The sequence below is a fragment of the Plasmodium gaboni genome, chromosome 11 (assembly GCF_001602025.1).
Source record: "Plasmodium gaboni strain SY75 chromosome 11, whole genome shotgun sequence".
Taxonomy (NCBI): Eukaryota; Apicomplexa; class Aconoidasida; order Haemosporida; family Plasmodiidae; genus Plasmodium; species Plasmodium gaboni.
This window is the reverse complement of record NC_031491.1, coordinates 1,523,065-1,536,443: the sequence shown is the minus strand read 5'-3', so window position 1 is coordinate 1,536,443 and position 13,379 is coordinate 1,523,065. Positions and strand designations below refer to the sequence as shown.

The following is a 13,379-nucleotide window of genomic DNA, read 5'->3' as shown; positions in this document are numbered from 1 at the left end:
TAAATATGATGATAGAAATATAAAAAATAATAATATTTGTAAAGATTTAAAAAATAATAATTTTTTTTTTTATATTTACAATATAAAACCTATTTTAAAAAAAGATAAAGAAAATAAAAATGTATGGTATTATGATATAATAAAAATAAATGAAAATGAAAATGAAAATATAAAAAAAAAAGAGTTCAAATATAAAAATATTAATAAATACTTTTATGGAAATAATATATTCTTTGCAATAAATAATATAAATGATATATATATGTGGAAAGAAAAAGAAGAATACAACAAAAAAAATATAGAAAAAAAAAAAAAAAAATTTATTTATAATCCTACAGATAGTAGTAAATCACAATATAGTGAATATCATTATATTCATAATAATAATTTCTATATATCTGGCTTTGTCAAATATTTATATTTTGGAGACAAAGTAAATATTGAATTTATATCATGTGGAAATAATCACACACTTTTTCTATCAAAAGATAAAAACTGTTATGGTATTGGCTGTAATAAATTCTATCAAATAAATTATCATAAAGATAGAAATAAAACAAAACCTTTTTTTGATCAACCTATTATTATATATATTACAAATAAAAAAAAAAAAAAAAAAAAAGATATAAAATATATTGCAGCTGGATATAGTCATAATTTAATATGTACTTATAAAAATGAAATATATGCATGGGGTAATAATATTTATCATCAAATTTTTACAAATAGACAAAATGTTGTTAAAAAACCAACATTAATATTAAACAAAAGAAAAATAATAAATATAATAAAAAATAAAAATAATAAAAAAAAAAAAAATAATAAAAATAATAAAAAAATTATAAATATTAAAAATAATAATAACCAATTTGGGGTCTTAAAAATATGCTGTGGATTTTCTTTTTCTTGTATCCTCTTGAAAAATAAAAAATGTTATCTCATAGGCAAAACATATTCAAATATAAAATTAATAAAAAAAAAAAATAAAATAATAAATAACAAGAAATCATATCATCATCATAATAATTATTATTATAATACAAATCAAATGTGTGAAAAAAAAGCTATTTCACTCATACAAATATGTAAAAACAAAAAAATTGATGACATATATTCCACTTTTTATGACATCGTTCTTGTTGAAAATCTTAAACTATCTAACCTATTCCCAACAATTATTCATCCACAAAAAAAAAAGAAAAAGGTTTATCTATTCTTTAATTTTAAAATCAAAAAAAGCATCTCCTATCAAATTATGTTAAATAATTACTGCATGAAAGTTATAAAAAATGAAATGGGTAAGATTCAAATAAAAAACAAATGTAAACAAATACAATCAAATATTTTACCAACTCACAAAAGTTATGATAATGATGATAATGATGATAATGATGATAATGATAATAATAATAATAATGATAATAATAATAATAATATTAATCATAATAATAATAATAATAATATGCAAATTTTGTTCCATTTTAATTATCCCCCTTTTAATGACAAATCCAACCCATTATGTTTACAACAAATGTTTGATGTTGATTCGAAGAAATTCAAAAAAATAAAAGCCAAACATATATTTCCATATATAATAAATAATAATATGATAAATAAAAAATTATATTTAACCTTATATAATAATAATACATACATACATTTTTATAAGAAATATCTTATGTTGTCATCATATAAAGGAATAATCAAAAATATCATACCAAATAATTGTGCATTAAAAAAAAAAATTAAAATAAAATTAATTATAAATAAAGTTCCTATTTATATAAACAAAAAATTTATTTCTATACTTTTCTATTTTAAAGCACATGGACAAAAAGATAATATTCTATTGAATAAAGGCAAAATGAATAAAAATAAAAAAAGTATTTATACAAATATTATATTACCTACATATAATCATAATGATAACATATTTTTAAGTAATACTCATAATCATTTTAATATATGTGAAATATATTTTTCACTTGGTTATCACTTCTATAAATCTTCATTCCCTATTATTATCATTAAACCAGATATATTAAATATTAGTCCAAGTTATGTTTCTATAAATAATAATAATTCTATATATATTAACATGTTACACCTCTCAAGTAATTTTCATACTATTCATGTTATTTTATATAATACTCATTTGAGTTGTATTTATAGAAAGGCATACTACGATGAAAGGACAGAAAATTATTTTTTCTCCTTACCCTTAATACCTCTGACATTATTTCAAAAAATTAAATCAGGTAAATAAAATGAAATGAAATGAAATGAAATAAATAAATGAATAAATAAATAAATAAATAAATAAATAAATAAATAAATAAATAAATGAATAAATAAATAAAGTACATCTTAAAAATTTAAATTCATACATACGTAAATACATATATTTATATATATTTCATTTTTTAGAATTCATAAAATTTCAAGTCTTTGCCTCATATAACAATGTCGAATACAGCCAAAACGACATACTTTTAACAGTTACAAAATTTTAACATAAAAAAGAAACAAACATTAAAACAAATATGTATTTTAATATATATATATTATACATTTTAATTTTCCTATAAAAATTTTTGTGAAACAAAAAAAAACTCTTAATTTCAAATTTTTTTATTTTTTTATAAAAAAAATATTTATTTTCTATTATGCTTTTCCTTTTTTTTTTTTTTTTTTTTTTTTTTTTGGGGTATTTTTGTGTGTCGATAAAAATTTATATAAATATAAGCATAATTATGTATACATATATAAATATAAATATATTTATAATGTAACATAGAAATATTTAAATGTATACACATATTAAATAAAAAAGAAAAAAAAAATTACAAAAAAGAAAATAAATTCATAATCATATTTTTAAAATATATTTATATATTTTTTTATACATAAAACACAATTTCAAAAGTGGAAAAAAAGAAGAAAAAAAAAAATATACACATATATATATATATATATATAATGGTTAAAAATTAAAAAATGTTTTTTTTTTTCTAATGAAATAAAATTATTATTTTTTTCTTTTTTTTTAAAGGATAAATCCAACAATTAATGATAACAAATAAGTGACACATATGTTTCTATATATTTTCTTGTTTTATATCTGGAAAAAAAAAAAAAAATAATAAATAATAAAAAAAGTGATATTATAAAAATCATATAAAATAATATATTATATATATATAATATATTTATAACTTACATCTTCTATATCTAGTCTTCTTGCGTTGTTCATCTCTTCTTGAGCTTCTTCATCAGATTCATCATCTAAAAATTCCACTCCATTTTGTCCATCGTCATCAAAAATATCTGTTTCGTTTATTTTCGCTGTTTCTGGTAATTCTCCGTGAGCCTTCAAACTTCTGGCTTCATCAGGAGTATATCTATAATGTGTAAAGGAAAATAAAAGTATATAAATATATGCACAAATTAATACATACACATATATAATTATATATATATATATATGTATATTTTTTCCTCATTACTTTGCTATAACATCAGCTTTGCTGTCTTGATAATCTCTTAAGGACACTAAAATAATATCACCCGAATTAATCCATACCCTTTTTCTCATTTTACCCCTAAAATAAAAAATATATATATATATTATATATATATTATATTTATATTATATTTATATTATATATATATATATATATATATTATATTTATATTTCATAAAACACATCCTTTTATCATTTTGTTATTTTTTTTACATACCTAATATGACACAATCTTTTGACACCATCAAAACAATGAGCCTCTAATCTACCATTACCCAACATTCTTAAAACTTGAGCATATTCTAAGGAAAAAAAAAAAAAAAAAAATTATGAACAAGTCAGAATTTAAAGTGGTGTACATGTTTTATTTTGGCTGTTTTTTTTTTTTTTTTTTTTTTTTTAATTAAGACACCATAATCCACACAATTATAAATACATACATATACATATATATATATGTGTGTTGTTTCTTTATTTATATAAATATGAATTATTATATAATATAAATTTATATATAACCTTGATCTTCTTCCTTGTATAATAATTCTCTTTTTTCCCCTTCGTTGTCATTCTTTCCTCTCCTTCTGTTTTTACCTCCCTTTCCTAAGATGAATAATTTAAATATATATTTCAAAAAAAAAAAAAAAAAGATATATATAAAATATATGCGTATATACATTTAATACATAATTGTTTATTCTGAAATGTATTATAATACTAAATAATCTTATAGAATATATAAACATATATATATATATATACAAACATATGCACAAAATTTCCAGAATAAAACTGTTGAAATAAAAAAATATATTCATGTAATGTCTTTCTTCGTCTTATTACCTTTATTCTTTGGCATTTTTTAAATGAATAGAAATATATATTTTAAAAAATGTATTTATAAATAAATAAAAATTTGAATTCTTTGAAAATGTATATATTCTAAATATCTCTTTAATATGTCCTTATAATATATATATATTATATTTATGTAAGATTACAAAATGGCACTGTTTTTTTTTTTTTTTTTTTTTTTTTTTTATATGTGGGGACACATTTATATTGAAAAAATCAAAATAAATAATATGGAGACTTAATTAATAATTAAATGTTTATATATATACATATATATTTTTTATTTTATTTTTTGAGATAATAAAAAATGTGTCAATTAAAATTATAACAAAATTATTAATTTAAATAAAGAAAAAAAAAAAAAAAAAAAAAAAAAAGGAGTATATTCTATAAATTGTTACAATAAATGATAAAGCTATATTATAAATTAATTATCATTTCTTCTTTGTTATATATATATATATATATATGTATATGTATTGTTTTTTTTTAAAATATTGAAAAAATAAAATTGATAATATGTATATTTATCTTTTTTGCATTATAAAATAATATATATGTAAGGCAAATATATCATAATAAATAACACATATATATTATATATATGTATTGATATTCAGAATATAAAGATATTAATAATATGTATTTATGAAAATATGAATAGGAATAATAAACATATAAATGTAAATATATAAATATATAAATACTCTTTTCTTTTCTTTTCTTTTCTTTTTTTTTTTTTTTTTACTAATATAATATTTTATGAAAAAAAGGTAATATATAATTATATATATTATAATAAATATGTAAAATAAATAATTACATTTCTTAAAAAGTAAGGGTCACAATAAAAATATAATAAACATATAATAATATATATATGATATGTATTTATAAGGATATATTTTTTTTATTTTACATATAATATGAAATCATATAAATTGAATAAAGCTAATAATATATTATTATATTAAGAATATCATAGATATATTCAAATACTTTTATATAAACCGAATTCATAGAATATTATATATATATATTATAAAATTATCCATTCCAAAAAAAAAAAAAAAAGAAAAAGTAAAAAGAAAAAAATATATAAAAAAAAACAAATAAAAAGAAATTTATGTTAATAAAAAAAATATAGTATATATAGTAAGTATATATATGCGTATATATAACATAATATTAATATAATAAAAATATTTATGTTATATATAATTAATATTTATTTGTATATTGGTGATAAGGCTATAATATTATATATATATATATATATATATAATGAAATATTTATATAATAATATATATTTCATTTTTTTTTTCAATACTGCCAAATGGAAAAAATAACAAATATTCTATAATTGTAAATAATAATATAATATATATAATATATATGTAACAAAACATTGTAAAAGGTGTTCAATCCATTTTATTTAAAAAAATTATATAAAAAAAAGGAAAAAAAAAAATTTCATGTTACTTTATTTTACGTTTATATGTATTCATATATTATTGAAAATTTTATTTATTTTGATAAATATAATAACGACATATAAATTATAATAATTTATAACAAAATATTATATATATATATTTTTTTATATATATAATGCCATTTTATAAAATACATTTATGTAGAATCATGAATTAAAAAAAAATATATATTATAAATTATTTATATATAATTATTTTTTTTTATTTTTTTTGTTTTCGATTTTTCCTTTTGATATTTTGGTGGCTTGAAAAATGGATCTTTTCATAAGCCAAGATCAATAAAATATATTATAATTCAAAAAAAAAAAAAAAAAATAAAAAATAAAAATAAAAAAATGAAATATGGTTAGATATAAACAAAATTGTTTAAAACATGGAATAATATTAAATATAAATATATATATATATATATAATACCTTTATATATATGATACATTTATTTATTTTGATTTATATATGTGTGAAGTGGTTTATATAAATATGCATAATGAATAATATTTTGTGAAAATATGGAAGATATAAAATATCGAGACAATTTTATAAATCTTGGAGAAGAAGGTCCAAGGAATGCAACTACTACAAATTTTTATGGTAGTTATTATTTATCAGATAAAGAAGATTATTTTGATATAAAAAGATTTGAAGAGAATTTAGAAATGAATGTAATAAAGAATGAAGAAAATATATTAATAATAGAAATAAAGAATTTGAATGTTTCTATTGCTAATGCTTTAAGAAGAATTATGTTATCTGAAGTACCTACGATTGCTATAGAGAAAGTAAATATGTATCAGAACACTGGAATAATAGCTGATGAAATATTATGTCATCGTTTAGGATTAATACCTTTTAAATTTGATGCAGATTTAATTAATTATAAAGAAGAGAATGAAAAATATAATCATTTAAATTGTTTTTGTTTTAAATTACATGTAAAATATAGTAATAAAAGAATTGGTAATGATAATTATCATTCTATTTATTCAAAAGATTTAAAATGGTGTCCTATAAATGAACAACAAAGAATAAAATTTGAAAAAAAACCACCTAAAGTTGTTGATGATAATATATTAATTACTAAAATTAGTAGTGGTCAAGAAATTGAATTAATATGTTTCCTACAAAAAGGAATTGGTAAAACACATGCAAAATGGTCACCTGTTTGCACAGCTGTCTATAAAATGTATCCACATTTTTCATTTAATACAAATGAACAACTAACCATTCAAGAAAAACAAGATCTAGTCAATATATGTCCACAAAAAGTTTTCGATATTGAAGATAGTCAACAAATTATTGTTAAAAATCCTCTCAGGTGTTCTACTTGCAGAGTATGTATTGAAAAATATCCTAAAAAAATATCATTCCAAAAAGAAAAAAATCATTTCATATTTACAATTGAATCCACTGGATGTTTCTCAGCTGCAGATGTTTTTAAAAAAGCTTTATTCATCCTAAGACAAAAAGTAACCAATGTAAAAGAAGCCTTGGACGAGCAACTATGCCCCTAAAAAATAAAAAATAAAATAAAATAAAATGTAAAAAAAATAAAATGTAAAAAAAAAAAATGTAAAAAATACAAAATAGCTTTGTTATCACTATATTTTGTTATATATCGCACAATATATAAATTACTATTTTGACTTTTTTTTTTTTTTTTTTTTTTTTTCAGTATCCATAAAAATTATATATTTTAACTTGTTACATTTGACAATGTTATTTATTGCCTCACATTTTGTTACCTTTAAACCAAGCTATAATTAATGATACAAATGAATATATATATATATAATTAATTAATATAATTTATCATTACATTTGCATATAATTTAATAGATTTTTTTTTTTTTTTTTTTAAATAAACCTTTTATCATTATTTGTAATTATTCTTTAAAATCATTTGTAAAAAAAAAAAAAAAATATTTATATATTTATATATATATATACTTTATATATATATATTTCCAAGTTGCAATGAAAACTTCCCATTTTGTCTTTAAAAAAATAAATTATATTTTTGATAAGATAAATATATTTCACAAAAAAAAAAAAAAAAATAAATAAAATATATTATATATATATATATATATATATATATATATATTGTGTAAATATAAAAGATGAACATGTAAAATGTATCGCAAAACAAAATAATATCCATCATATATTAATATATACATATATTTATATATATATTTTATATTAATGAGCAATATGCTTATTGTTCCTTTGAACAATCCCTGTGTATTCTTCATATGTCTAATCGTTGTAATTAAAACTTAAACCTCTTTTCTTCATTCTTATTTGTTTTTTATATTTAGCACTTGATATTTTATTCAATCTCTCCTTTTCCTTTATTTCTTCAAGGAATTCTTCCTGGTTTTTTTTCATCCACAATTCTTTTTTTAAATAATTTTTTTTGTCTTCTGGATTTAGTGTATTCCATCTATCAGTTGATATGTTCATATATTTTCTGGTAATATATATTTTATCATTTTCATCATAATCTTCATTTAATATATTATATTTAATAATCCATTTTATATTCCACATAATATAAAACCATAATTGTTTAGGTAAAAATAAAAGTTTTACTATTATTAAATCAGCTAGTAATAATTTCTTAGTTTTCTGATTATTAATCATAACAATTTCTTGTACTACTTCTTCTTCAATTTGTTCTTCTATTTTCTTTTTCATCTTTATATCATAATTCATAAATCCAGGATGTCGACTAGACAACCTATTCTGCACCTCCTTTTTAAATGACTTATTTTTAGATGATTTCTTAATTACTCTTTTTAATTCATATTTATTATGTATATATTGAAATACACATAACAACAATCCAATCAATAATAATATCGAAATTATTTTAAATAATTTACAAAATATATATATATTCAAATATATTAAATTCAAAAAACTATTCGGATGCTTTAAATAATAATCATAATATTTTCTTGTACTCTTATTTATTAATATGTTGAAGGCTTTTACTATTCTTTTCTTCTTTTCTTTATCATAATTCTTTTGAGCATTCTTCAAAAGACGGTAATACGAAAATTTTATTTCATCAAAGCTAGCTTTTTCGTTAACGCCTAAAATAAAATTAAAAAATTACACACAATAAATAAATAAATAAATATATATATATATATATATATATATATGTGTATATATTTATGTATACATATCATTTCATTTTCCTCTTTGATTACCTAAAATATCATAACAACTTTCATTGTTACAATAAAAGCGATTTAACACTCTTTTTAATAGACAATTAACATTGTTCACAAATAAAAAATATAACAAAACGAAAGAAAAAATATATATTCTCATGGTTGTAAAATAAAAAATATATATATATATAATAAAATAAAATAATTAAATAAATAAAAGAAAATATATGAATGTCCCTTTTTAATCTTTTTCTAATATATACATTATTATTATTATTATATATATATATAATATTTTATTAATAAATTATATTTCTTTTTTATATTAATATTATTTATATAAAAATTAAACAAATGATATCTTTAAAATGATATCTAACAATTTAATATGGGATTAAAAGATTAAAACGAAATATTAAAAATAAAAAAAAGAAAATATATATTAATAATAAATATTTCTTTTTTTTTTTTTATTTTTTTTTTTTACGTATACGATATATAATTAAATACATATATATTTAAATGCACTCAAAATTAAATAAGAATATTTTATTATTTTTTTTTTTTTCTAATAAAATTACAAAGAAATGTATAATATATATAATATATATATTATATATATGTGTAATATTTATATACTAATAGAATAATATAGGGAAAACAAAAAAATAAAGGAAACTCCAAGTCACAATAAATATATTTTTATTTTTTTTTCTGAAAAGTTTTAAATTATTATCAGACATATAACTAAATATATATTATATATTAATATATACATTTTTTTTTTTTTTTTTTGTAAACGTGGAAAATATAATACAATTGTAATGAATTCTAAAAAATAAGATAAAATAGTAAATGTAAAATTAAGGGTAAATTAAAAGCCATAAATATTTCTTTCTAAATTCCTTATAGATATTATGTATTTTTTTATAAAATAAATAAAAATATATATATATATATATATTCAGTATGGATCAGTGAAATTATTTATCTTTTGGTGTAGTATATTTCTTTTTTCTTTTTCTTTTTTTTTTTTCATTATATATTTTAAGATATTAGCTTATTAAATGTTTTTTAAATATAATAAGATTATTCTCAAATTTGAAATACATATTGACATCTTATTATATATTATAAAATTTATATATATATATACCTTAATTTGATTATATAGGCATATTATTATGTTAATTTATTATTATTTTTTTTATTCTAAAGATACAGTTAAGGTAATTAACTAATATATATGATAAATTTACCTTGTTACTCAATATATTAAATATTATATATATATATATATATATATTTTTATTGTTATTTTCTTTAAAAAAATATCATTAATCATAATATTTTACACACATGAACAAGTCAGGTGTTCATAACATTTTTCATAAAAAAAGAAAATAAATAGCTAGTTCGCAAAAAAAAAAAAAAAAAAAAAAAAAAAGGACGAAAAATATTCTCAGAATAATTATATTGAAATTTATATAAATATATTATTTAATTAATAATAATTTATTCTTCCCTATATATCTATTTTTATTTATATTTATTGTTACAACAATATATATATATATATATTTATATATTTATTTATATTTATATTTGTCCTTGGACGAAATATATATTTTTTTAATCAAAGGCACAGAACAGTATTTTCTAATTTTTTGCATTTTCTCAGTAATTTATTTAATATATAATATTAATTAATAATTAACAATTATATTTCTAAATAATACATACATATATATAACATGTGTCAAATTTTTGAACTTCTCTCTCTATATATATATATAGAGGAAATGTAAATATTTGAAATTTCTATAATATACTAAAAGAAAAGAGGAAAAAAAAAAAAAAAAAAAAAAAAAAAAAAAAAAAAAATAAAAATATAAAAAATATAATAATAATTTATATATATATATAATATATATTATATAATAATACAAGTATAATTATAAAAAAAAAAAATATTACAATATTTATATAAAATATATATAAATACTTTAAAATAAAAAATATATAAATCATTTTTTTTTTACATTTTAATATAAGGAGAATAATATAAATATATAAATATATATATATTATATTATAAATATGGTAACGTTCTCATTAAAAATTATCTTTGTTCTTAAATATGTGCCTTTTTTTTTCACACACATGTCAATATAACGACTAATTTTTTTGTTCTGATTTGTTCTATATTAATCTTATTTTCATTAAATAAATATATTTTTCCCTTATTAATATAAATATTTATTATATATATATATATAATTTTTCCTTTTTATTTAATGTTATAATTACATAATTTTTATAGTAAAAAAGAAAAAAAATCATTTTTTCTTTTTTTTGGAAAAAATATTTACAAAAATAAAATAAAAAGGAAACCAATATAAATTCTAATAAATAAATATATATGTATATATATATATATATATATATATATATATATTATACCTATTAATGTTAATAATTCAAAAAAAAAAAAAAAAAAAAAATTATAACTTATAATGTTCTATAAATTAATTTGTACGTTTGTAATTTTTTTTTTTTGAAGTTATAATTTAGTTTATTAATTAAAAATTTGAATTAATTTTCTATTTTTTTTATTTTAATTTTTTGCCTTTTTTTTTTTTTTTTCCTCCTATTTCGCTCTATTTTTATTTTTAAATTTTCATTTCATATTGGTGTTACAACTTTCTTTAATAATAAAATTACACAACCTATAATATATATATATATATATATATAATATTTGTTTTATATACATTTTTTAATATTTTTAATAATATTATATTAATTTTTATAATTTCCCCTTATTTACTTTTATTTAAAAGAAATTTTTTTTTCTTTAACACTTTCTACTTTTCATTTTATTTTTAAATAAACGTAATATATTTTTTCTGTTTTTTTTTTTTTTTTTTTTTTTTTTTTTTTTACATGAAGTACACTTTCTATGACTCTTTTTCCTTATTATACAATTTTTAAACATAAAAAAAATTATAAGGATTATATAATATGAAAATTTTTGTTACATTATAGTGTATATATTAAAAAAAATATATATATATATATATATGTAATTATAATTATATGTTGTTCATGCAATAATTCTTTAATATTATTTTAATAGTAACAAAAATTAATACATCTACACAATTTTTTGTTTTTTTTTCAATTATAAAATATATATATATATTATATATATTATATTAATATTTAAAAAATAAAACAAAAAACTTGGATTAAAAAAAAAAAAAAAAATTCAAGTTAATATGAAGTACACATTTAAATATATTTAGAAAATTACATAAGAACCAATTTTTTTTTTTTTTTTTTCACCCTCTATTTATTATTAATATATATATATATATTTGTGTATACATATCTATATATAAAGCTAAATCATTGTCATTATATATTATAATATTATAAATTAGTATAAAAATTATGTATGTAAAGATAAATTCATTATTAACATATGTAAAAGTCTATTAATATTATATATATGTATGTTGTGTTTTGTTTTGTTCTTTTTTTGTTTTTTTTTCATTTTTGATATTTTTTGTGTTAATAAGTTCAAGTCTTTTTATTTAAATATATATATATATATATATATATATATACATAATTTTTTGGAACATACTTTTTTTGCTTTTCCTTTTTATTAAAGAAGTAATGTTCTTAAAGATTTATTTTATATGGTGTAATTTGAATATATTATATATATATATATATATATAATTAAGTTAAGTATATGTTTCTTTGTTATATATCCCCATATTTATATTAAATCAATATATATTAATATATATATATATATAATTGTAGTAATATATTCTTTTTTTGTATAAGCTCATTTTTTTTTTTTTTTTTTTTTTAGTTAAGAATGTAATAATAATTAAAATAATTATATGTATTTATTTTATTTACATCAAATATATATATATATGTGTGTATAGAAAAAAATTGCCTTACGAAAAAGTAGGGATATGTTAAAAAATAATATATCTATATATATATTAAAAATTTAATATAAAAGAAATCACATATATATATATATATATATATATATATATATTTAACTTGAAATAATTAATTGCATTTTTTAATATTCCATTAAATTTTATGTAATAAAATAGGACATTTTAACCTGGAAAATTAATATATATATATGAGCCTATATATGTATATTTTATTTTATACGCGTGTATCTTTTTTTTTTTTTTTTTTTTTTTTTTTTTAATAAATATTATAGTACCTCCGTTTTTTTTATTATTTTATCATTTTATTATTTTTTTTATTTTTTTTT

General features: G+C 15.9%; 4 protein-coding genes across 4 annotated transcripts; 2 read left to right on the top strand and 2 right to left on the bottom strand.

The window, feature by feature from the left end:
• PGSY75_1143500 (hypothetical protein) lies at positions 1-2,513 on the top strand (the record flags this gene model as incomplete). Its single annotated transcript, XM_018786551.1, has 2 exons — positions 1-2,258; positions 2,428-2,513. Coding segments are annotated over 2 exons (2,344 nt in total), but the record flags the coding sequence as incomplete, so codon positions are not given.
• A 602-nt stretch (positions 2,514-3,115) lies between these two features.
• On the bottom strand, positions 3,116-4,383 carry PGSY75_1143400 (putative translation initiation factor eIF-1A; the record flags this gene model as incomplete). Its single annotated transcript, XM_018786550.1, has 6 exons — positions 3,116-3,121; positions 3,221-3,401; positions 3,507-3,602; positions 3,742-3,826; positions 4,044-4,127; positions 4,368-4,383. The coding sequence occupies 6 exons, from the start codon at positions 4,381-4,383 to the stop codon at positions 3,116-3,118; spliced, it is 468 nt and encodes a 155-aa protein (XP_018641345.1).
• Positions 4,384-6,385: 2,002 nt separating this feature from the next.
• PGSY75_1143300 (putative DNA-directed RNA polymerase I) lies at positions 6,386-7,387 on the top strand (the record flags this gene model as incomplete). Its single annotated transcript, XM_018786549.1, has 1 exon — positions 6,386-7,387. One exon carries the CDS (start codon positions 6,386-6,388, stop codon positions 7,385-7,387), a length of 1,002 nt encoding a protein of 333 aa, XP_018641344.1.
• A 748-nt stretch (positions 7,388-8,135) lies between these two features.
• PGSY75_1143200 (putative DnaJ protein) lies at positions 8,136-9,221 on the bottom strand (the record flags this gene model as incomplete). The annotated part of the gene is made up of 2 exons (XM_018786548.1): positions 8,136-8,977; positions 9,098-9,221. 2 exons carry the CDS (start codon positions 9,219-9,221, stop codon positions 8,136-8,138), a joined length of 966 nt encoding a protein of 321 aa, XP_018641343.1.
• Positions 9,222-13,379: the final 4,158 nt, after the last annotated feature.